Source organism: Synchiropus splendidus, chromosome 19, assembly GCF_027744825.2.
Source record: "Synchiropus splendidus isolate RoL2022-P1 chromosome 19, RoL_Sspl_1.0, whole genome shotgun sequence".
NCBI lineage: Eukaryota > Metazoa > Chordata > Actinopteri > Syngnathiformes > Callionymidae > Synchiropus > Synchiropus splendidus.
Genome location: NC_071352.1, coordinates 12,782,508 through 12,808,874, shown reverse-complemented (window position 1 = coordinate 12,808,874; position 26,367 = coordinate 12,782,508). Strand labels below are relative to the sequence as shown.

General features: G+C 41.6%; 1 protein-coding gene across 1 annotated transcript; it reads right to left on the bottom strand.

The window, feature by feature from the left end:
- Window positions 1–2,245: 2,245 nt before the first annotated feature.
- LOC128751128 (LIM and SH3 domain protein 1-like) lies at window positions 2,246–25,744 on the bottom strand. The gene is made up of 9 exons (XM_053851961.1): window positions 25,369–25,744; window positions 17,468–17,562; window positions 12,279–12,363; window positions 8,276–8,383; window positions 6,523–6,574; window positions 5,370–5,413; window positions 4,820–4,892; window positions 4,514–4,563; window positions 2,246–4,245 (listed from the first exon to the last, which is right to left on the bottom strand). The coding sequence occupies exons 1-9, from the start codon at window positions 25,435–25,437 to the stop codon at window positions 4,075–4,077; spliced, it is 747 nt and encodes a 248-aa protein (XP_053707936.1). The 5' UTR covers window positions 25,438–25,744; the 3' UTR covers window positions 2,246–4,074.
- Between the last annotated feature and the right edge of the window lie 623 nt (window positions 25,745–26,367).

Below are 26,367 nucleotides of genomic sequence, written 5' to 3'. Positions count from 1 at the left end.
CTGGTGTCCTGGTGCAGCCACAACAACCAGGAGCTGAACGCCCAGAAGACAGTGGAGATGATCATGAACTTCAGGAGAGTCACAGTTTCTCTGTCCCCTCTCATGGTGGCTACTTTGCCCATTCCCATTGTGGACTCCTTCCGCTTCCTGGGAACCACCATCACTGAGGACCTCAAATGGGAGCTGTTCTTCTTGAGGCAGCCACGAAAACTACGACTGCCGACGAAGTTGCGGGTGGAGTTCTACACGGCCATCATCCAGTCCATCCTCACCTCCTCTATCACTGTCTGGTACAACAGCTCCACCTCCAGGGAGAAGAGCAGACTGCAGCGCATCGTACGTTCTGCTGAGAAGGTGATGGGTTGCAGCCTGCCACCTCTTCAGAACCTGTATGTCTCCAGGACCCAGAGACGTGCAGGTGGGATCAGAGCCGACCCTTCTCACCCTGGACATGGACTGTTTGTTCCTCTTCCCTCTGGCAGGAGGCTACGGTCCATCCAGACCAGAACCTCCCGTCACAGGAACAGCTTCTTCCCCTCGGCCGTCAGACTGTTAAATTTGTGATCGGCCTTTTTTTTATTTTATTTCGAAGCACTTTTCTGGTTGGTGGGACCCCCACTGACCATGGCAATAAATTCTGATTCTGAGATTTTAAAGCAGAGAGCGCCATCTATTGGGCACCGAAAATGAAGACGCTGCTTCACGAAGCCTCATGAAAAAATAAATACATTACTGTTTTCACGGATGGCAGTGAAATATTGTCTGTGTTGACAGATATGTGCTGCAATTACTGCTGATCATTTCTCCGTTCTTACTTGACTTCTGGATCTGTAGGAGCTCACATCTTTACTCGGAACAAATATGACCGTTATGAAACGACCTGCTTCGCCATATACTCAGAAATAAACAGCTACCTTTGGTGCCATCTTGAATGTGTCGTGAAGCACCTGCACCTTAAACGACACAACTGTTTACAAAGACAACGCTGGACTGCGCGGCGGTCTTACTGTTGTCCACGCGGGAAGCGGCGGCGCGGCCACCATCCTCTTCATCACAGCATGTAGATGATGTAGGAGAGGAAGACCAGGCCCATGATGGCGAAGAACATCAGCACCAGAATGTCCAACATGATGAAGGCGGTGCGGGTGTGTGGGGGGCAGGAGTCGCACTCGGCTAAACTCGGGGAGGTTCGGAAGAGGCCCCTCCCCCACTCCGGCTGGGAAACAGGAAGTGACTCGGGGTATTTTATCCCTCAGTGTGACCTCACAGGCAGAGAGTCGTCTATTTAAAAACACGTCGTTTATAGAATGTACTCACCAACTTAGTTACCGTTCCTGCAATTCATATTAACAGCAGCTTTGTATGTATAAATGTACATGAGAATTTTTCTGCTGCATTTCCACCGCTGTGATGAAAAACATTCGGAGAGAAATACAATGTAATCCATCCATTCACTTTGTTTATTAAAAGCATTGCCAAACTGCTATATATTCCTCAGAGAAATGCAAATGTATTTTTTGCTTTTGTTCCGAGCAGCTGATAGCTATACAAGACATATTTACAAGAGATAGTTTTAGATAGATTTGGGAACTTTTCTGACCTTTAATGGCAAATAGCATTTTTTTTTTCAAATAAAGTTTATCCACTACTTGCTATATAAAATTCGCCCGTGATACTTTTTCAGTGTGATACTATGAACAGTGAGAAACATTGCAGTGGCATCGACTAAATGGCTTAAAGGTTCTCTCAAATGTCATTGTTGTGGTTAGATTACATTAGATGGCCTTCATTTTTCACTTTGAATTTCATTGATAGAAAGCTCATTTATTTTCTCTCAAAATAAATAAAATATATTGGGGAAGGATCCCTAGTACTAAAGTGCCTTTACATCACACCATGTTTTGCATATACAGGTAGTTCTGTCACAATATTCACCGCTTAAAAAGATCCTCCAATATTTTGGAGTTTTATTGAGAATCTTTAAACACAGTGGTTTTCTGGTGGGCGACACCTCAAACCATAATGGTGAACTTGGCTCAGGTCTTAAACCAGAGAAGTAGCTTCACACACAAAAAAAAGAGAAAAATGAATCGCATACATAACTTGAAACGTCTCTTGAAAACACAGCACCAGCGCTGGGTGACATAAGAGCAAGGTTTGCCACTCACACCTGAGCAGATATAGCATGCAAATAATACAGAAGTGTTGTCAAACATTCCACATTAATAAGCACAAACCAGCAGTCTGAGAAAAATGGCATTTTTTTTTTATTGACTCTGCAGAATCAGAAGTACAATTTGATGTGCTGTAACAAGTTACATGATATCAGGTCCTTAATTCTGAGAATGCCGTTCTGAATTTGGAATAATATGTCAATATGGTGACGTTTCATTATAATTGTCGAGAAAGTAAGAAAAATGATATCGATATAAGGAGGATGGAAAGCACAAAGACGGTCAGAATGCTGCACCTGTGACTGTGGCTTACATGTGAAGTCTATAACCAGAAGCAGGGGACGATGAGACGGAGGTGATGATGATGAGAGTAGGAAGTTAGGAATGGAGAACAAAAAAAATGCAGTGTTAGTAGTGATGTTAGAATTCAGGATGGTTACACACACGTGTGGACTCCAGGCAAAGACCACCCCACCCGTCCTGTCCTGTCATTCCTTCGGTTTCACTTCACGCAACCCACAAAATTCAAAGAACAATGAGAGCTTCCACGCGTCCTGCTGCACAGTTGAGGACGCAGGACACGATGTACAGTGTTTGTTTCTGAGATGTTTTGGACTGACCACCGTCACATGACTGAACTGGTACCTGACAAGCTTTTAAATTCTACCTCTGATCATCAACCGTCTTCAGGTGGACCGCGCACACCAGGCCTCCATAGTTTGGGTACAAAGCATTTCCCCAAAACCATATGATACATATACAATGATACAATGTAAATCTAGGCTAAATAGTGAGTCTTTTTTTTGTTGTTTTTAACCTTGAAGAATCGTCAACTGAAACACTGACCAGAAGTGAAGGCGAAGGTCAATGATGTTATTTACACTTGTTTTAATTCACTGACAATTTCCTCTAAAGACAGAAATTGCTGCATTGTAGTCACAAGCTAATTTATCTGACTTTTTTGTTTTTTTTTAAACAAGCTTTTCGAGTGTCACCATGTTCTCATGCATAATGGAAATGTCACAATGCGAAGCCACCCGACATGATCTAATACTGCCACCTTCTCCGAAAATCAAGATGCTGGTTTATTTGTTTAATACACTTTTTCTTTTTTAATTGAAAATAAGAATCTTGTAAAAAAAAAAAAAAAGAACAGCATGAGAAACAGATGTTTACCACAGACGAGGATTCAACACTTTCACCCACAACTCATTGAAAAACAATAGAAAGAATGGAATGTTACGCAAAGAAGCAGTGGAATAAAACGAGACATGAAAGAGGACACAGTTGTGCTTGCTGCTTTTCTTCAAGGGGAATATAGCTTTTTTTAAGATTTCAGAAACTGCGGCAGAGAAAGAATTAGGTTTTTTTTCTTTTCTAAACAGAAAATGCAGCGATTCCATTTCCTAACTTGTCCCTGATCCCGCCTGAAAGTGATGCTAACAGGAGGTGCGCTTCAGTTAGGCTACGATTCCAGTTCACAACAATACCCACAATGCAGTGCTGGACAGGTAAATATATTAAAAGCCGCCGACAGGAATGTACGCAAGTCTGTTTGGAGCTGAGATTCCACACTGATTCCAGTCAAGACAAGTTCTAGCTGCAAATTTTGAGCAAACAAAGACCCACTCCCGACTCATTGAGACTACTGAAGGAGGTTGGTTAAGTGCTGAGACGGATCACGATTTTTGAGACGAACGTCAGCAAGGCAGATAGAAAGAGAAGCAGACGATGAAGAGTTTTCTGGGAGGACTGGGGCGGGGAGGTGCGTACGGGACAGTTAAAGAGTGACAACGCAAGAAGAAGAGGCGTTAAAATGAGATGGCACTGGGCTTTTCCTTTCATTCTTTCCCTCCCTTTTCTCCACATCCACTGGTTTTTCTCTCTCTGGCTCTCTCACTTAGATGGCCTCCACGTAGTTGGCGGGCAGCATGCCCAGCTGGCCGGTGCGCTCCACCCTGCCGTGCATCCAGCCCTCGTCGATATGCTGCACGTCCACGATCACGTCCCCGTCCATGAAGGAGACCTCGTCGTCGTCAGCGGCCGAGTAGTCGTAAATAGCCCGGTACCTCTGGTGCGGGACGACAGGAGAGGTGTGAAAGCAAGTTCTTGGATGAACAAGGAAAGCTACTTTTCACTTCTATTTGAGGGGAAAAAAACATGTCCATGTTAACACGTGTGTGTGTGTGTGTGTGTGTGTGTGTGTGTGTGTGTGTGTGTGTGTGTGTGTGTGTGTGTGTGTGTGTGTGTGTGTGTGTGTGGTTATTTGACAGGGGTTTGTGCGATCATTGGTTTCATGCTGCAGTTACCAACACATAAAGGAAGAGTATAAAACTTACACCACCAGAGGAAGCAGGAGCCGACACTGCGGCGGGCGGCTGGTAAGCAGCTGATAAGAGAACAGGGTCAAGGTTAGAGCTGAGATGAACATATGTTTTATTACAGGTTCTAGATTACTAAGGATCTAAGCGATGATCGCTGTAGACACCTGTTAACCACATATATGATAAAAAGTTCGGCAGTGAACTGCATCCAAAGTATCAATACTTTTACGGACGTAACAAATATGAAGGAATGTCGGCTGCTAGAAGAACATCAGAGCGACACCGTTCTATTTGTTGTTGAAGTTCCTGGAGACAACGTACCTGGGGAAGGGTTTGGCTGTGTGGCCACTCCCCCTCCTCTCTTCATCCTATCATAGTCATCGTGGTACTTGACCTGTGGAACAGATTGTAGAGGAAGCCGCGTAAATGGGGAAACTAGGGCAACAAACGGAACTTCCGAACATGTAGTTCACATTATATCCAGCAGAGGTCGCCTTTTTGAGCGTCAGAGGAACAGCAGCAGGGGGAGGGGGAACTCGACGCTGACAGGATATGACACGTCAGTGACCGGAAGTACCAAGTGTTGCATAGCAACGGTGTCTGACACATCAGGTGAGGATGAGCCAGCACTCTTCCAGAGGAAACATGGAGGCAGCCGCAGGAGGATTTAAAAAAGTGATTTAGCTTCCAAGAACTGGCACTATACTACGGATGAAAGACTGGTCAAGTTAAAATATTGCACAACCATTGGTGCTCTGATTCGTCTCTAAAGATTAAATCATTGGTAGAAATTTAACAAGTGATCACCCAGCTTAGGTTTGCTCTTTAGTTACTGACACAGAGCGTTTGAAACAGAGCGATGAAGACTTACGCCACCAGAAGGAGCCGACTCAGCAGCAGGCGGCTGGTAGGGAGCTGAGAAAGGAACAAGACAAGGGAGTCAGGATGTACAAATATGAACACATTTGACATCATTATATGCTCAAGAACGAGCCTCTTCGGCCAGTGTTGACATGTGGATCACCAAACAGTGGTAAACCATCACATGGCGCCATTGCCACGACAGCTAGCATCTCATAAGCATGTTGGAGGGAACATTTTACATCCTCAAACTGTACATCTGAAGCAATCCAGTACAGGTGCATGCAAAAAAAAGGCAGAAACTGCAAAAAGATAAAGAAGAATGTTGAACCCACAAATTTTAAAACACCTAAAAAGGTATTCTAGGGGAAATATTTTCCCCATCGTGGGAGGTTGAAGGCAATCTATCCATTGAAAAAGTACTGTAAAAATGTTTACATTACTTATTATTAATGTTCACAAAATTCCAATAAGTGGATCAATTCAGCATCTATTTATTTCCACGATGCAACCAGGTACTTTCCGAAAAATATATGACTCAGAACCTTTGACAAATTTCCTGTCAGACCCGTTTGAATACGCCTCGATAGCAGCAGAAGAAGGTGGAACTGCTTGGACACGACTCCAAAACCAGAGTATTTGTTGAAGACGGGGTAAGTTGGGCCACGACGCATTTACATACTCGGATTAAGTTAACATGACAAATATTTTGGGAGCTATTTGACTGGTTTGAGAGGACGCAGGTTCCATCCTTGGGTATTTGATCATTCTGTACATCTTTCTGTGGGTCTGTGACACATCTGCCACCATACAAAATGATGGGCTGATGAGGCTTCATGAAACAAAGCCCACTAGATGACACTCTGTACTCTATCACTTCAGGATTAGAACAACCACTTTAATAGCAAGAGCACCACCTACTGAGCTCTGAAAATCAGGACACTGCTTCATGAAGCCTCATCAGCCCATCACGAGTACATGATGTCTGTTGTGCTGACTGTATACTACCATAGTCATGTGAGGTCAAAGCCGCCGTAGTTTTTTTTCCCCCACAGATGTATATTGAGTAAAAAAGCGAGGACCAGTTGGGTTGCTACCCCAGAGTCTGAGTGGATGCTATGGTTCATTGACACAGTTTGAAATGCTATCCGTTGTTCATGTACCTGGTTGTGTGGCCCCTCTCTTCGTCCTTTCATACTCCTCATGGTACTTGACCTGTACAGGAGAAATGAAACTTCAGGTATGAGGAAGTCAGACACGCCGTCAGTTCAAACACGCACTTTGTTCTACATCCAGCAGAGGTCGCCTTCAGTGGCCTGGTGTAGCAGCATCAATGCTAACAAGGAGCGGTTGGGGGAAATGATGCGATACTGCAGTTACCGTAAATATTCAATGTTGCACCGCAACAGTGACACATCAGGTGAGGCCAGGGAGAGGATGTGGTGAGGACGACCCAGCGCTACTCCGGACATCATTGGAGCAAGCATTTCCGACCATTTCACCAAGAGCTAGCACTATATTTAAAAACAAAAAGACTGGCCATATATACTGCTCGCCCTCAGTGACACCATTCACCCACTGATTAAGTGGGTGACTGCTCAATGACTGCCTCAGTACCCTCCCCCTTATGACCCGTCTGATCTCAGCCCGAGTCGCAGAGACTTTACAACTCTGACTCAGTCTCCACTCACACACTGTCAATGGGGCCTCTGTGGTGACGTTGGCGAGGAGTACATTCATTTGGTGGATGAGTGTTGGTGAGTTGACACTGAAGCGAGCGACTGAGAGAACAGCCACTGTTCTCAAGAGCAATATGCTGGGTGAGAGTGTGAGAGGGAGATTATTTTTGTTTGTTTTAAAGGAGCCCATTGAACAGATGGTGTGTGTGTGCGTGTGTGTGTGTGTGTGTACAGGAAGTGCCCTCGCTGCTGTTTAGCTTAATCCCCCCCAATCTTTGCTGTCTGACAGCATGGAGGGACAATAGAAATGTGAAGGATCGAGGGCAGAGAATCTTCAAGAGTTTGTGACGGCATCAGCAGTTTACTTTGAGTCTGGGTAACAGTTGCTCTCTCCTGTGCCTGGATGTATGAACAAAGAAAGCCAGGGGACGTTTTGGCAATATAGAGGCGCTCTCTGATGACGGCTCGAATTCAAGCAGATGTTTGAACTCAGTCCTAACCACATTTGAACTAAAGCTTGTTGGAATTGGGGTGGCTTTTGGTTGAGTTGTGTGATCCATGTAATATAGGCTTTCATCGTTATAATATAATTATTATATAATTATATATAATAGAATCTATAGTCGACAATATAGGGTATGTTGCTTCCAATTCCGCACCAAGACGGTAATGCAATGTTAGAGTAGTTTTACAATCTCCATATTCACACTTATTTGGTCTTTTAATTTACTACTACAACACACATCTAAATGACCGAGTTCCTCCTAGCATTACCTGGGAAGTGGTGGTTCAAATCCCTAACAAGTAAACTCATTTTCAGTTCCCAAAAAGATAGACACCATAGGTCCTTCTTTTAACAGCAGCTGTATGACTTAACATCAATGATTGGTGTACATTTACATGCATTTTATATAAACGTGGATAACATTACACATAAATAAAGAACATTTCATCATATAATAAGTTATCTCCTGAACCATATGTCATGTGGTCTGCTGTTTATGATTTTCTCAACTGTTTTACTGTTACTGATTTTAAATCTAAAAATTTGGAGCTCCTCTTCGATTCAAGTTATGTGAAATGGTTCAAAAAACATTTTTTTCCACCACTAAATCCTGCATGTGACAAAATTCCTAAAATACGTAGGCAGTTTGACCACCAGGGACGACAAGAATTAAAGACTTTTGAAAGTACAAAGAGGGCACATGTTGCACAGCCATTCCAACATCACACTCACATTGCTCAAGATGGCCTGTGTTTTCTTGAGTCTTTGCATTTCTGGCGTTTCTGCGACCGCATGGAACCCCTTTCCCTTATTCTTCTCAAAATCCTCCCGGTAGAGAACCTGCAGAGAGAGAGAGAGGGGAAACATCAGGCTTGGAATCTGAAAACTACAACCAACCAGTCCATCCATCGGGACATTGTATCTTTCGTTTGAAGAAGACACTCCGTCTTCACCACCTCCATCTTACAGTCAGTTTTTGAAATTACATGTGAGATCAAATCAGTGTCTGGAATGAGCGGATGTTTAAACATCCACGATAGTGGAAAATCCAGCATATTGCTCCACTGATCTTTTGTGTGTTTGCTTCCTGTTTTGTCTTTTTTATACTTGGTGCTAGCCATGAATGGCAGAATAGTTGGATAGTTTGAGCCAAATTTATCTGCAACTGTGTGCTTTCCCACACAATCCTGACCCTGTGTGTCCGGGGAGGAAATGTCCAGCCCAAGAAGAGAAAGATAGCCATCTAAAATTACAGCACATTTAGGCTGAAGTAAATCAGTGCAGCTGCTGTCCTAGTTTGCCGACATTTGTTTTGTTGTTTTAACAGAGCCAAGTGACTCAAATTAGGCGATAACAAAAAGAAGCTATACCGGAGCCTGGAGAATATTGCTCCACATTCACTTGAAACTCTCAAATCCCCCAGTTCGCTGACTCCCACAATGTAACCACAGGTCTGATCATACCTACTGAATAAACAGCCGCCATAGCTGTCTGACATTTTTGCCGTCACTGCCGAGGAATCACAGACAGATTTAGGTCTGCACACCGTGATATGTCACCAGGATTACTGTGGCACCGACTCATCTTCATTTTTGTTCACCCCAAGAGCTCCCCACGTCATCCCCCACTCTCTCCTTTGTCTTGCAGCACTCTTTCTCAACCAATCACCACTCAGCTTTCCCTCCCCACCCACACTCTCCTCAGTCGCTCATCCTCCCATTCATATTTTACTGCAAAAACACACTTCTGTCTCAAGCTTACATCCTTCCATTTACAAAGCTAATGTCTTCTCTCTTCTCTGGTTTCCTAAACCTCTTCTGTCTATGGTGTTCCATAATGGTCTCTGCCTTTTTCCCCTTCACCTGTATACACTCAGTTGTGGGTTCCTCTCTCTCAATTCACCCACTTCATTTCTTTGATTTCTCTTCGGCTGTTTCTCATTTCTTTAACTTTACCCCAGCAAAGACTTATAATGAGGTGTGACAAGCCTCTTCACTGCTACCATAGCAACGTGTCTCCCTTAGTAACGCTGCAGCACCAGTGGCTTGTGGTTAGACAGAAACAGTTCCTCACCCAGAAAAACATAAAAACCTCCATGTGAGACAAACGCCATGACAAGTTCAGCAACCCCCTTGGTCTCAACTGATTCTTACACTTAACATTTCTAACTACGCACTGCGCATGAGTAGAGATCAATATTTGTTGTACTTAAAACTTCCGCAACACCTTTTGACTATGTATTCCAATTCCCTGTTTCACAATCAACGGACATATATACTTGCTTAAGTATATATGTCCGTTGATTGTTTGCATTTTGAATTTTTTTGTTCGTTTCTCTTTTCTTTGTGAGGAGTGTTGTGACGGCAACATCTTTGACTACTAAGAGGAATGAAAAAGGAACTCATTTTTCATGTGATGGCACCGATTACTGTAAGCAACATGACACAGCATGGAACACATTTTAGTAATTTTTCGCCAGATGTTTTGATAACTGAAGCAATAAACCGTTCATTATTATAACATCAGCAGAGTTAACATTTTTAGATGAATTCAAAGAAACATCAATCATTTAGGGACATGCAGTTTTTAATTTTAGGTTGAAAACCTATACGTTAGAAATCTTTGGTTTAGCAGCAAACATGGATGAAATGAGAAATTTTATTTTCTCAGTGCCTTCAACTTCACAGATTGTATCAAAACACAAACGGGTCTCTTATTTTGCCAGGACACTGAAAACGCCTTTCGTTTGCCCGGCAGTCATTTCATTCGATGCAAGAGTGGGTGTGGAGTCCTGGAAAAGACCTCTACCATCTGTCTCTTGATACCACCCCCACACATGACCACTTTCCCGACCCCAATACAGAAAAACCTCATGCTCAAGCAAACATAATGCAGTCCAATCTGGATTATTTGACACTGTTCAAAGAAGAAACAACCACAATTATCTTGACTCTCATCCACACAGGACCTCTGCTTTCTCTCTACTGTCTTGTGGAGAAAAGCCGAGTAATTTTTCAAGATGTTTTCTGTCAAATAACTTTCCAGCAGGTCATTTTGCAAGTTTCTCACCATCACCAGTGAAGGATAAAAATCAAACTGCATTACCTTAAATCACTTAATTTAAGGTAATGCTTCACTACCTTCCAACAATCTATTACTGTGTCACCTCTTGTTCCAAAGTACTGTCATAAATGTCATACTAGATTAATGGGTGTGAAGGCGAGTACTCATGATCACTAAGAGAGAGCTGTTAGTTACAATTTATTCCTTATCTCGATGGCTACAGGCTACAGATATCTAGACTATGTTTGGTGAGCAAGTCACTGAAGTCTCATTGTCACTGCAGGTATGGCATCACTCTTGCTCCAATGGGCATCCTTCGCCATGGCTAGGGTGCGCCACACCATCTTGAACCTGAACTCTGAACACGCCCTTTCCATCACTTCCAATCCTGAGAACCTCTCTTCTACCCTCGAGCATGGATTCATCGCAACACATCATATCCGTCCAGACCAGAACCAACAGGCACAGGAACAGTTCTTCTCATGAAGAGTCACTTAAGTTAACATTTAATTTGCACAACCTTCATACGTGTAGATCTAATGCTTGGCTTGACTCAAAAGACATCTGCTGGCACAAAATTCCATGCATGCTTCTTCATACTAGGCCAAATAAATCTGCTTCCGCAGTTTGCTTCTTTTGCCCCGCGTCCATTGACGCCAACCCCTGTTTAATATCCACTTTAAGTGATTGAGTATAAATTTTGTTTTACGTTCTCTGGTTCCAGTTTTAAATTTTAATGTCCAGTGAAGAGACATCCTTTTGTGTATATTCACACATTGTGTTAGTTTCTTCCTTTTAGTCTGTGTACTTCCTCTTGTGGTTTACTTCTTCCTGGTTCCACTGTCATATACGCCAGTTCTTCCTTCATTTCCCTAGATATTTGCAGAAGGATTTTGTTGGCCAAACCTCTTATTTCATCCCACATACAGTATCACTCATTTGTCCACCGTTTACCAGTATGATGGTCCCACCATTCCTCAGATAATCTGGTGTTTCCTGTTCCAATTCTGATGGTGATACTGTCTCAATTCTTGAATCTTTAGGATACATTTTTGAAGCACTCATAGTTCCCCAGTCCTAACCACAATGCATCCTTTCTTATGAATACAGGCGTTTAATCAGCTTTTCAGTCTGGTGCCTCTGAGTTCAATTCAGGCTTAGATATAACAATGAGTCCAGGCAGTCGTAGCACTCAAGTGTAGCACCAATTCATGCAACCAAACATGCTGAATGTGAAGATCATCTTCAATAAATAAAGAGGCCTTTTAAAACTGTGAAGATATTGGAGGTGTAGCCAATGCTTGCAGACAACAGCCAGTCACTTAAAAGGGAAGAATCTGCATGAAATGAGTTGGCTTCCCAAAAGACCTACACTCTGTTTGCTTTGTTTGTGTTTGCCAAATAACAACTACAAAATGTGTGACAAGTGGAAACTCTACACCCGCTTGCATGTTTGCAAAAATTGAAGCTTGAGTTATGATCTGTGGATACAATTTGACTTCTATCATCAACAAAATAATCTGGTTATACATTGTTTTACTTCAGTTTGGTTTTAGCCATGTTCCAGTACTTCAATGCCTTTTTAACTTATTCATCAAGCACTGTTTGTTTGAGTAAATGCTAACAGGCCGATTTGACAGACTACTCATAGCATTGTAGTGTGAAAACTTACATTGCTCTGCATCTTGGTCTGCTCTTTGAGGCGGATGTTCTCTGGAGTGTCGGTCACACAGGTGTAGCTTCCCTTGGGATAGTGTCTACAGTAGTTGAGGACACGAAAGAGAAACATTTTAATCAGACTTTGATCACAAAGTCAAACACATTGACGCTGAAGCTCAGATTGTGTGTGAAGGAAAACAGCCAACTGTGTGAGCAAAGAAGGAGTTGCCTTTGGTCATGGTGGTCCAGCAGTTAACTGCTCCCTGAAGACGAAAGCCATGTCAGCGTGTCACACAATGCTCCTCTGGTAGTAGCCGGTGCAGTTTTAGAAAGGTTACAGGGTTTGCTACATGAGTGTCTTTTGGTAAGAAAAAATGTTTTGACACATGTTGAAAGTCATTTGGATTCATGCATATTAAAGAAAACAAGTCCCTTTCTATTGTTAGTTTCTAAACAGACAAGTCCCAAGAGTACAAACCATGCATTACCTCAATATTCTTTGACAATCATTGACTGTTTTTCTGTGTTGTACTACAGATACAGCTTATTAAGAAGAGGGACAGCAGCTCCTAGCTTGCCTAAGGGCGCTAGACGACCTGGAAAATCACCATGTGCGCCGTTGGGCAACACATTGAGGCAGAATATTCACCATTGCCTTGGTAATGTAATACACAAAAACCAACAAGGGGGGTTAGAATAGCAGTGTCTCTGGGATGAGAGAGAACGGTTATGTGGGTTAGCAGGACAGGGCGTGACTGACACTGGGATATGACATGATGTAAGTCCTCACAGAAAACAAATGTCTTTGGTAACACCTCTTGTGGGTGCTAACAAGGCATCACTCATTCATTTACCTTCGCGGTCTGCAATGAAGCAGATTTGCATTAAAGAAGAGGAACTGCATAAGCAGGTGATGGCAATTTTAGACTTCAAAAAAGACATAAAAACATGACTCAACTCTGAACCCCTGTGAGTGTAACAGTATTAGATAGAAGCACAGCAAAAAAAGTGAGGATTTGTGATCTTAGTGGCACATCTGTATTCTGACGCCAGTAGACACCAAGCATGCCGAGAAACAAACAAAATGAGTCACACATTTGACCGATATACGACTCCTGGTGACTGTGAAGCTGCAGGATGAATATATTACTTAAATGTTCACTGATGTAATGGTGCAACAGAATATAGACTGGCAAGCAAGACATTCTGGAAAAGCAATTTCAGTATGACTTGAAGCAGAAGCGAGAATCCCTGGTTTCATGGGGGCAACACTTCCTCTGACACCGAGTCCAGTGTCTGGAAATACACTAAGTATGTAATCCATCCAACATCATTCTGCTCCTGACCCAAGAGCCTCACTTTCGTTACAGGGCTGTCTGTCTGCAGATAATGGCTATTGCTCAGAAGGGTCAGCAAACTGCATTCTAAACACATCACTCCTTAAGAGATAGAAGCTGAATGACTCAGTATGACTGTCTGAAGTGTGCCTGTGTACAAAAACGTGTTCATGGATTTGTGCCTGTTTGAATGAACCAGTGAGTCACTGGAACACTCAGCTGTCTGTGAAGGTGCTAAATTGGGGTAATATGTGGCAGGCTAAAATGGGTGACACATGCACAAACTCACTCTCCGTCTCTAGTGTGCAGGGGGCTATGCCTGTGTATTCACACACATGCACTCACTCACACACACAAAGTGCCTACTGTGCAGCACCATGATGTTGCTCGCCCACTTAGGCCAAGGGGTTTTGTGGTCATCATGATATGAAACCTGCAAATGGTGTAATGCCACATTTAAGACGCACATTTAACTTTGAAAACGACATTAAACAAGTGGATGCAGGTACATAGTGAATGGATAAAAAGTGGTAGTTAGTATGATTGATTTGAAGCTTCAGTTGAATACCACACAACATGTTTTCCTAAGTTGATCCAGAATGGTTGTACGGACTTCCACGAGCTTGTTTTGGAATCACCAATGGAGCGTTTATATTGAGAGGCAATTCCACCATCAACTGATAATTCACATATAGATGTCTGACAAAGCAACCATTCAAGACTAAACTCTAATAGACCCATGGCTGAAATGTCTCATTAGCTTACAAAGAGTTACTTGTGAAGCTTTCCTTTAGAAGAAGTCTTTGACAATCAAAACTACACCAAGTAGATAAGCGTACTGCATATATAAAAGGGACTTCATGCTTGGACAATTCGCCCTGTGGAGAGTTATAGGCAAATGAAAGTGCCTGTACCTCAAGAAAAAAAAAAGCATTTTAGGCTAAAAAGCTGTTTGACAATCCACAAATAGTTGAAAAGAAACAAACACATTATAAATTTAAATATAAATAACAAATGTGACATGCTGTACCAATATTTCAGGGTAAATTTCAGTTCAAAATACGAAGGCTTTGTTAAGCTAGACAACACTAGACAATGAGCCAATGAGAAACAAGAGCAAAATGCAACCAAAATGAACACCAAAAACAAAATGAATTATAAAAATAAGACAAGAACACAAACAAGTACAAAACAAGAGTACATTATTTGACAGGACCGATCATGATTTAAGAGCCTCCATTAAATATATGGGTGAACCATCAGTTGTCACTACCCAAATTTAAAGATGGCATACCTCAGCAATGTGAAAAGTGACATTTCAAAGCTGAGTACCAAGTCACAGGTTAGTATTATTAGTAAAGTAGCCAGCTTGGTTAACAGAACAGGAAGATGTTATTTCCCTTGCTCGCCCAGTTCAGGAAGCCAGTTGGAGACGTTTCAGTGGACTTTTATGAGCCCAGATGTTTTAAAAACATATCTAAAACTATAATATTTAGTCTGACTGACGCTGTGCTTTCAAGTAAATATTCTTGCCTTTTGGTGGCGAGCCTTCAGGTGATGCAATGCGTCCTTCAGCAGGACACATGACCAAAAATGGGACCAGCACCACCTGTATCTATGTTGACAAGGACTAACTTCATCAACACTGGCTCAACAGGTTACTCCTATGCATTTAAATCTCACTTCTTAGAAAAAAAGGTGAAATGATCATGAGTGAACTGTTATATTGCAACACATGCAGCAGGAAAACAAACGCACAAATAAGGTCAATAATAACCACACTTCTCTGTTGTGACTGTGCAAATAATAATAGACCTACACAGGCAAAATGAGGAATGATTCCATTTGAACAGAGAAATCATTCAAAGAACAATGCTTGGGAAGGAAAAACTGCAACGTACGAAAAACACTCCCATTCAATATCTCTAAAAACACTTTGTGACTGCATTATCTAATCAGTGACTGAACTTCCAGAACAAGAAGAATTCTGTGAAAATGGATTTTGAAGGACAAGAGCAGGCGATTAGTATTGGCACCACTACACGGAACAGCAGCTTGGACTTCAGCCCTGAAGACTCTTCACTGATGATGTTTACTCCTAAGAGACTTGTTTAAACAAACAGGAAAAGAAACACATTAAACCAACTTGACTGCCGCCGCTGCTGCAGCTGGCACTCCAAATGAGCAGAACAACAGGGTGAGTGATGTTCACCTGCTGTAGGTGGACTTCACAAATCTCATGTTGACAACAAACTAAAGGATGATCACAGGGATGTTTCTGACTCAAAGCAGATTTTAATAGATTATACGTCCAAGCGATCGCGGTTTTACTGGCGTCATTTGTCTATATTTAGTGTATATATATATATATTTTTTTTTTGTACATCTTTCTCATAAGTATTTATCTCAAATTTATTTATTTTAGAACATATAGTTTTGGTTTACGAATAATGGGTCATACTTATATTACAAATTACAACACAGTTCCGGCCAGATTACTCACCCAAAAATAAGCCCAAACAAAAAATTGCCTTTTCAGATTCATATTTTTTTTCTTTGTAGATATTCACGACAGAGAACAACACAGGTTCATTCAGGGAAACCAGTTTGACAGAATCACAAACTTGCAATGATATTACTTCAGAAACCCTGGGACACTGGAAGGGAAACATAAAGTTGCATGACTGATCAATTTGATGATTTTTCAAACACACCACTAAAAACATCAACAGTCTTAAGTTTAGAGAGCACTTGGACACATGCTATCCATCTGCAATAAATAAAAATGCTGTTCAGACAACCAGGGCAGATCAACCTCTTTTTCTTAGTTGCTATATAGACATTGAAATATAAATTCTGTTTTATCGATAAATAATGAAACAATTGTACAATTTGCAAAATAAAAGTCAACCCAATAGCTGACAAACATTATCATGAGACAGCCTGCCAAATTTCTATTCATTCATTTGATCATTGTGCAAGGGTCCCAATAAAATTTGATGTGTGTTGAACAGTAAAAGCTGCACAGAGACAAGTGGTGCCACCGGAAAAGAAATGCATGGCACTAAATTGCTCTCTCACGTCTCTCAAGTGTTATTCCATACCAAGTAGATCCTGGATTTCCACATAAATTATATATAAAAAGTCATAAAAAGAAAAACGAAAAAAATTAAATTAAATTAAAATACATAATTGCCAAATCAGTTCAAGTGCTTTGTATTGGACGTTCTAATGTATACGAAACAAACAGGTCAGCAAAACGTGTTCTCACTTTGTATTTCAAAAACATGAAAGATCACATGATTAATAAGAGATTAATAATCTCAGATGCTCATAACACACCCTTTTCTGGTGAAATTAAAAAAGAGCAGTTTGTCAAATGCTCAAACAGTAAAATGAAAAGGTTGAAATGACAAGAACATGTTGCAACATGTGATAATCTCCCTCCGCCTACTCTTTTGGAACATCCACCGAACACTTTGGGATGAGGGACAACCCTTGTTATGCGGGGAGAGGGAAAAAATTCCAGGGATTCCAGATGATCCTTCAGTGTGTTGAAGCATGAGTGGTAGTTCTCTGTGCGTTTGCCCGTGTCACTGTTGAAGAACTTCAGGAATTTCCTTTGTTGATGACTCCCCCTTTTAATTCCCCATCGCTTTCCCAAGTGAGGAGGGAGGGAGACACTTTCCCACACCACATTCAAGCTTTCTCTCCCAGGGAGGAGCTTGAGGGGCCTGAGTTGGGTAGTAACAAGCACCAACACATAAACTGACTTCCCTCTCTGTGGACACACCAAACACTCCAGGGATGCAGGCTGAGCCAGCAGTACACAACAAATAAAGAGTGATCATTTCAGATGACTTACGCGTTGCAGTATGGTTTCTTGTCATAGCCTTTGTAATTCTTCATGTTTAGAGTCATGTTGCAGACCTCGCAGGTGAAGCATTTTTTATGCCAATGCTGTCAGACACAGAACAAAGTGTGATTGTTAAAAAGGATGTCAGGCCATACAGAAATACAGTCACAAGCACAGGAAGGTCTTTCATTTCCACCCCCTGAACAGTCAGCATGAAACAGTCACAGGAAATGGGGTTGTGGCGTTGAAACAGTCATTGTTTTAGCTTGTTCTGAACCTGTAAAGCTTGCCCGCTATGTCCACTCCAGTTATTGTGTTCTATCAAGCGCTCTCTGTTTATATTATTAGCCTTTCACTATGGCTAAGCAGACTTGTAACTTGTATTTTTTAAATGAATATAAAAAAATATAATAATACTTATTAAAAAACAATGTTTGTAAGTAAGTTTGTCATATTCCATTTCCAAAACATCCGCTTAACATGAAAAACATGTATTTCAACATTTCCAACATTTAAAAAAAATCATAAAAACCATAACAACCACATTTATTATTTGTTATTTTCATTTTGGTGCATCCCCATTTTTGACCCAGCCTCTTAAAAGAATCCTGACTTATTTTTATAGTTTCTGATTAGCCTCCCCACAAAACTTGGTGAAGCAGTCTGAAAATGTTATAGCAATTTTTTTCCACTTCAGATCATTGGTCTGAGGATTTAAACACAGGCTGGAAATAGAGAGGGGAGCTGTAAAGAAACTGGATGGGAGGGAGAGAACATGAAAGGAAGGAGCCAGTGGATCCAAGAGGAAGGGAGGAAGAGCGGTGGGCAAGAGAAAAAAATACCAAAGAGCACGGCAATGATCTGGCAGCTTTGTGCTATCATCAAGGGAAGGAAGGGAGGAGTGCAAAGACACTTGGAATGGAGGGCCAGCTAGGAGTGAAAGGTTGTCGTTCATATGTCCTGGGAGCATTTTGCCATGTCAATCTTGATTGTTTATTTCATGAAAAACAGCTCTTTCAGTGCATCGCAACACAAACAGAATGAATGAGAGTGTAAATTGGGAACGGTTAATCTTGTTTCCAGTTAAAAAAATTATTCATGATGCTAAACAATATCCATAAAAATATCACATTCACTGTGAAAAGAAGGGGATTAATTCGGTCTATGGGCCTTTCCTTGAATTTTGAGGGGGTGCTTAGAATTCTCTAGCAGCAGTGAGAAGTGGAGCCAAATTATGGACATGGACTTTGAACCAGTTGTTCTTAACAAGAGTAAATATTTGCATATGCTCACTCAAGCATTCAACAAACAATTTTCAAGTGTTGTCCAAACTCTTAACCAACATTCCAGCATGACCTTTCAAGCACAGAGAAAATATGAGAAGATCAAATAAGAATAGCTAAAGGAAACAACTAAATAAACATTTTTATTCTAGATAAGAACTTGAAAAGAAACACTGCAATAACTCGTGATACAATGTACTGAATTTGTCCTGTTGACATACACACCTTGCCAGAGGTTGACTGAGCATCTGTTGCAAATGTAATAGTAAAACTGTGAAAATGAGTTTGCTTGTTTCTAAGTAGATGGTCGTGCAAGTCCATTTGGAACTTCACATAACCTCAGCATGTTACAGGGACGCTTAACCAATGATGAGACATCTAGCAGTTGGAGATGATCTGCTATTAGAGACTACACAGTGTGTTCAGTACCTTTGTGAGAATTGATCAGCTCAACATAGTACCTCATGCAGTACAAGCAGAAAATACTGCTACTTTTCTGCCACTATCGTTGTTTTTCTTGAGAGACAACATTTAAAATTCATGATAACACCTAATAATTAGATATGTGGTACTCTTTTACACATAGAGAGCGACAAATAATCTAGCACCTTCTTTGCCTTTACTTCTTCCTATTCAAAAAGCGAGTCATCAAGTGAGACGCACGATGAGTGTGCATGCTTTGGTCATTGTGCAGGGAGAGATGATGAAATCTTCAAGACAATTGAGACATTGTTTGAATGGACTGTAAATCATTATACAACAAGGTCCCCATTTGTCAAAATGACAGCCAACTTGGGAGTCAAAATTATGTGTCTGGGACAGCGACATGAATGACAGTCAATGTTAGCCAATTATTTGTTAAAAACATAAAGATGTCACGGCAGTTACTAGAAATTAATGTTGTTTGGTGTGCTGTCATTTAATAGAACTTCAATAACTTAGCCACAGAATCTCTCATGTCCACACAGAACTTTGGGGGTGTCACACATAATGATTAGATCCTTTCAGCATCCCAAAGCAATGCTGTAATATGACATACATTGGGAGCTTAGCAAAGTTGTCATGAAACACAAGAAAAAAAATAAGAACAAAAAACCATTGCTGGACTTTAGAAATAATTAGTTTGTCATGGCTTTTTCCAATCTCTTTTATTGCAGCAAAACATTTTATGAAGAGCTATGTCGATTTTTTTTGTTATAATAAGCCATGTTACGAAAGGAACAACGTGCCAATCTAGAAAATGCTAAATTATTAATATTTGAGTCCCAAAAAAAAAAAAAAACAGGCCACTGCCAAGGAAAGAGACCTAGAAACAGACTCTTGGCTTTGATGCTCAAGGCCATCTGCACGTTTATGTTTACACCACAGTATAAGTAGGTTATATGTCTGTACAAGTGGGTAAAAATGCTCAGTCAACCTCACAGACCCTGTTAGTTCTGGAGTGGCAAGAAAGAACCCTGAAGCAAGATGAGAGGCCAGCAGACAGCGATTCATTGTAACTGAATGTCTGACCACACTACCCAGTATTTACCACACATTCATGAAAGACTCTCGAGGTTGGCAAGCCCGCTGTGCTGACCAGAAATTTGCTCCAATGATATTCAGATTTGTGAAGATTGTATCATGATTCATGATGAATACATTAATGATGTTCAAGCTTATCATGACACGACATGCCTAAAAACACTTCTCATTTTGGTCAAAGTGAAAACAATCACCGAAGCAAGAAGAGGAAGTGAGCTGAACCGATTAAATTACCACAAAACTTGTGCAGCAACCTGATAATATAGTGTCTTCCACAGTAGTTTGTCCAATGCAGCACTGGGCTTTTGCATTTTAACAAGAGCAGCAACACTCTTTTAACTCAAATAAATATTAAACTTTAAGGGGGAAATGCATGAAGGAGGCCTCGGGGCTAACTGAGGACACGGAGAGTTTGAATTTTGACTGAGCCACATTACGTCGGCTGCTGACCCCATGAGCCTGTCTAGGATAAATGGTGTAAAATGGACGGACGGCAGGTAAAAACAGGCTTTTAGGTAGGATTTTGAAACAGGACATCCAAAGCCCCGCCCCTTTTACTGGCATAAAAAGCCCGGAGACATTCACATCTGTCTTGTGCTAACAAGAAGCTCATTGAGGCATACGAACGTGAATCATGGCTGGACAGAATTTCTCACCTCCTTTGACATGTGGTGTCAGTGACTCATGAGTTAAATATAGGCATGGTGCGACACTACTACGATAGAAGTGTTGATGAAAGTTATTAGTAAAATGTTTGACCACCCATAAACGTTGCCTTGGAAACACAAGATTAAAACGTATTTTAGAGGTACAGCTCATACAGAAAGATTTGGGCTTAAGGTCAGGGAGGCCAGAGCCAGATGGGGGAAAAAAGGAGAAGACAAACTGTGATATTATGGATGTGGTAGAGGAAGATGCACAAGATGGGTTTAGGTGGAGAAGGCTCACTTTCTGTGGCAACTCCTGATGGGAGATGCTGAAAGAGAGAGCAATTCTTTTAAATATCAATACTGAATTGCAAATATGTTTTATAAGATTATTTAGTAGAAGTTTATTTCAATACCATAACAAACACGCAACAACTACTCTTTCATCTAAACAGTTTTTACTATTGCCCCTTGTTATGCACTTTCTTTTCTCACCGAATGTCTTTTATTTTGTTTATGAAGACCATGTTGATTTTGAATCATGTAAGCAAACTTAAGTGTAGACTGTTAGATATAGCAAGAGCACAATGGTGGATCACTTTCTGGGTCATTACACTTATTTCACTTATCACACTGTCCACTACTTATTTGAGGACATTGATTCATTATGAGTTCCTTAACCTTCTGAAGCAGTTGTGAAGAAAATGAGCACATTGGATTATTTTGTCTTGTTTCAGTAAAAAAGATTTTAAGAATTGAGGAAGAGGCACAATAACACTTTTGATCATAGGGCGACAGTTTTAACTTAACACTACACAATAAGAATCCAACACACTTGATCGTTCATCATTATTGTGTGGCAGTTATGCCAGTGCCACGTTAAATCACTAAGCACCATTACTCTTGAACAATACCATTCAGGTCAATGTTGCAACCACAAAAATGGTGTGAAACAAAAGTTACAACAAGCAGTTAATTTGCTGCTGTGTTTGTTATTACACAATTGAACAGTCGACCTTGTATTAGGAAGTAGAAAGGTGTTTTTTGTTACAAATTTATTTTTATCGGTGGTGTAGTTGACATAACATTAAGGTCAGTTTCACACTGCAAGCTCCGTCTCGAGACAAAGTGCGTTCAGCTTAAAAGTCGAGATGTGAACAGAAATGAGTCGGGTTTTGGCTGCAGACCGGATCCTGGCTGGAGAGCTGCACCTTATCTTGGGAAACTCTTCATGTGGGGGTGAGCTTCTCGCTGCAGGCGACTCACTCTAGATGTCGGAACCGTGCACAACGCAATTTCACACAAACATGATAAATGCCAGGTAGTAAAGGGCCTGATCGCTGTCTGGGCAGACATCATTCAAAAACAACTTGGCAAACTCCCTGAATACCCAGGTGTACAGCCAGGAGCTATGGGAGACAGGTGCTGTGGAGGAGCGCAGCACACCGGACCAGGACTCATGATGTGTCGAGGTTGCTTGAATGAATAATGCTGCACTCTACAGCAACTGTTTTCACTACTGTGATCTCGCAGCTGTGCTGCTATCTGCATGAGGAGAACAGCGGAGAGGAAGATGCTGATTTTTCCCAAGTTAAGGAAGATGACCAGACTATTCATTGATCATTTTGTCTGGATCTGTACTTCACTGACTAAAATCTTCTCGATCATCAGTAATCTCTCTCACTTTGTTCAATGTGTTGTGAGAGAGACGTGGATAAATCAAGATTGCGCAGCTTGTTTCCACCACTTCCTTGTAAAATAAACACTCTTTCATGCTTAGTTTTGGCTGTGAAATGCCACATTCTGTTACAGTTGTTACGGAGGTCCGTCATTAGTTAATAGCTGAGGTGACGATGACTGGTAGTGTTCAGAAGTGACAGAGAAATGAGGGGGTCATCGAAGTAATGACAAAAACAGCTCAATGATGGAAGATAGATTTGTCTTTTAAGATTAGGTGCAACGGTATATAGAAACAACAGATTCTGTACTGAAGCAAATAATGTTACCACTTTCTTCTTTTCATTCACGGTTAATAACGCTAAACAGACAAATGAGTCACCATTTGCAACCCAAGATCCATCAAATGCAACAAAGCAATAACTGAATCCCACTTGCACGAAGACCAAAGTTAAATGAATGAACTTAATTTGTAACATTATTAATGGAGAACAAAAAATGTTGAAATGTTGAAAGTTGAAACTGTCGACTGTCACTTCCTGTCTTTACGTGTGTTAGCTTGCCAGCTCCCTTGGCTGGGCCCACCCTTCAACACTGGTATGCAGCAGCCTGTGAAGCCTCTGTGGTAGTTCCACGTTTCCGTTCAGCACTTTCGTGTACAGGCAGGTAAAGAGAATCAGCTGCAATTGTGTTTAATGCAACGCAACCAGGTCCAAAATCCACAAATGTCCTGACCTCACCCGAGCTAAACATTAAGCCTCTGTTGGTTCACACTGAGCAGATGAAGGCGGGGGATGTTTCGGCAAGACCAAATGCAGGAGACGCGGACAGACAGGGTACTCTCCAGTGAGGGTAGCAGGGTGTGTGAGAGAGTGACTCTTGGAACATTCTTCACTCACGCTTCAGACCAGACTGCAATCTGTTGCTCATCAATAACTACTATCGCAATTCTCTTTTTGCCCATCCCACTTCAGCAGCGTGGTATAAATAAATCAAACACTGACCACCGCACTTACCAGAAATTAGTAATGGTGCATTTAAGAAACATAGCGTGGTAATACATCCACCTCAATTGCTGATGCTACTTTAGATAATGTGCTGTGCAGGCTCTTTCTCCACCCTCTTCAGCTGTCAACTGCTACAGATAAGAAGGTCTCAACAGGAATTGATTTCAGGGACTATTCAGACGTCCATTAGACAAATTATCCAGTTGGCCAAAGCTCTTAAAACAGACACACCCAAATCTAGAGGTAGTGTCTCCACATCTGCTTCGTCCATGATGTAATAAAGACTACATTCGGATACCTGTTCAACAGTTACCAGTTACTTCCACATGGCATTGATTAGAATTATCAATGTTTCTATAATAAAACTGAGTCACAAAGAATTGACCTTTTCCTGGTGTTGTCCCACCAGGTGACCACGACAACATTCAAACTTCTCCATGTGGAAAAGTCGTTATCACCAAAAGTGTTTTAATATATTGTTGTTCTGGTACAAAATCTAAATGAACAGCAACAAGAAGTGATCAAATTCTGATTCGCAACAAAGAATAAACACATGTATAAAATGCCAAATGGAATCATCTAGCACCTGGGGTCCACCCCAACTTCAACACAAATCAGTACCTGGTTTCTGACTGAGTGGAAATTCGCCTGTTGTGCAAAACAAAAGTAGGCTGTGCGTGAGGCGTGTCACAAATAATCATGCAGATGCAGGATCCAAATGAGCCCTACCTCACACCTGTAGGTGTCTGTAGCATCTTCTTGACAGGACAAATGCACATTTGTAATTGGTTCATATTATCCCCAGGTTAAGGAGTGGACAAAAACATGGTCACACTGATGTCAGGCATGTCTAGAAGACACGCGTGGTTGACCCGCAGATTTGACTCAAAATAAGGGCACATTACGATCAAGAACCAAGACAAAACAAAACCACCCAAAACGATTCTGACTGACACAAAGTGTCTTGTAGTTACTGATCTTACTGGGCAAATACAACATGTCGCTCAGTGTAGTTCTACTCCAATTCTTAAAGAGAATCCGTCTCTCTGCCCAAGAAGAAGTTTGATAATGAACACAACAAATCTTAGTATTCAATTCTGAAGGCAGAAGCAGTCAGTGATTTCAAGCCCACTTGCAATTGTGATCACAACCTCACGCCAATATTATGATGCGTTTGTTTGAAATTGTGACCTGTACAGATTCCAACTGGATAACATTGATGTGATTAGCACAAGAGGCACAGATTAGACTTCTCCTTCCAAATCAAACTAATGGAGACTAATCACCCATGACTTGGATTAGCAAGTGAATTGGACTCAGGCGTGTCCAAAGCCGGTACATGCAGAAGGGATTAAACGGACTCCTTTATCTATACCGTGTATTTTCACACATCAAACAAGTGAGCTGTCGGTGTTTCTCGGTAGCAACCTGGAGGCAGCCAGGCCCAGACTGGTGCACCGCTGCTTCTATCGTTCATCCATGCCGTAACACTGGGCGATTTTTGTTCCCAAAATGAGGTTCTGGAGCACTTATTGAAGCCCCATGATGTTTTGGGCAGAGCTGTGTTCCTCTCTTCTTGAGGTGTCTCGCCGCCCAGGAGCTAACTAGCTATTAGCTCTACATGCTAACGCAATACCTGTCCGGTTTATTCACCGAAACGTGAGCGGTGTCTTTTAAGCGCTAGAAAGGCGGACACGGCAGGGGATTTCACAGTGAACGGAAGCCTTATCGTGACCAAAGGTAGTGAATATAGAGGCGATAAATGCGCTTACCTTGTCCAGGCAATTCATTATTTCCGTGGGGTAAACCACTCGATTACATCTGCTACACGACGGATTCATGTTGGAGGAACGCGCTCAGCCCGCCGATAACACCGCTTATTTGTGTGCAAATGTCCACTGAAAAATGACTCTGCGGTGCAGATTTGAGGAGTAAAAAAACGGAAGTACTCTAAATAGGTCGGTATCCGATCCAAGACGTTGTTATTGTCGCTGTAGCACAGCTGGCTGTCAGTCCACCAACCAGACACGGAAATCGCGCTCACGCGCCCCCTCCGCCCTTCCTCCTTTCTCTCCCGGGAGCGCGCTCCCGAGAGTTACCTCTTGCTGTGTCTTTTCACCTCAAACTACCACGTTTGTATTTGTCGAGCCATCAATAGTTTGTCAAAAACATTACGATTTATTTCGAGTTAAATCCACGTTGCGCCGCCAGAGCACATGTGACCACACCATCTGGGCCGAGCGCAACGTGCAGGCGTCGCTTCTATTGTTGAATATTTCACGGGGCTTATCCAGATCATTCTGGAGTCTAATTTTTTTTACGCATCTGCCACGTTCACTACATGTCCTACTTGGACAGGACGCTATACATTAGATTATAGTGACACCTGCTGACCAACTCTATGTACAAACAGCCCACACTTCAGGCGGGATACCGGCTTTTCTCCTTAAAAAAATTCAAATCCGATTTTTGATTTTGATCTGCGACTATGAGCTCAAATATGAGTACACTCTTGATCATGAATAACTCAATAAAAACCAAAATAGAATGGAACTGGCAGCGTTTTTAATATCACACTGGCATACTCACATTTATTTTAATTCAATAAATACATTTATACTACAGGGAAAAAAACCACATCCAATGTAATTATACAAATTTATATTGACTTATGGTAAATATTTAATGTTTATCTGACCCTCTTCTCTCACACAATACACCTGTCCCAGCTGCTGAAAGTGATCGGAGATGTTGCTGGACTGTGTGAGCTA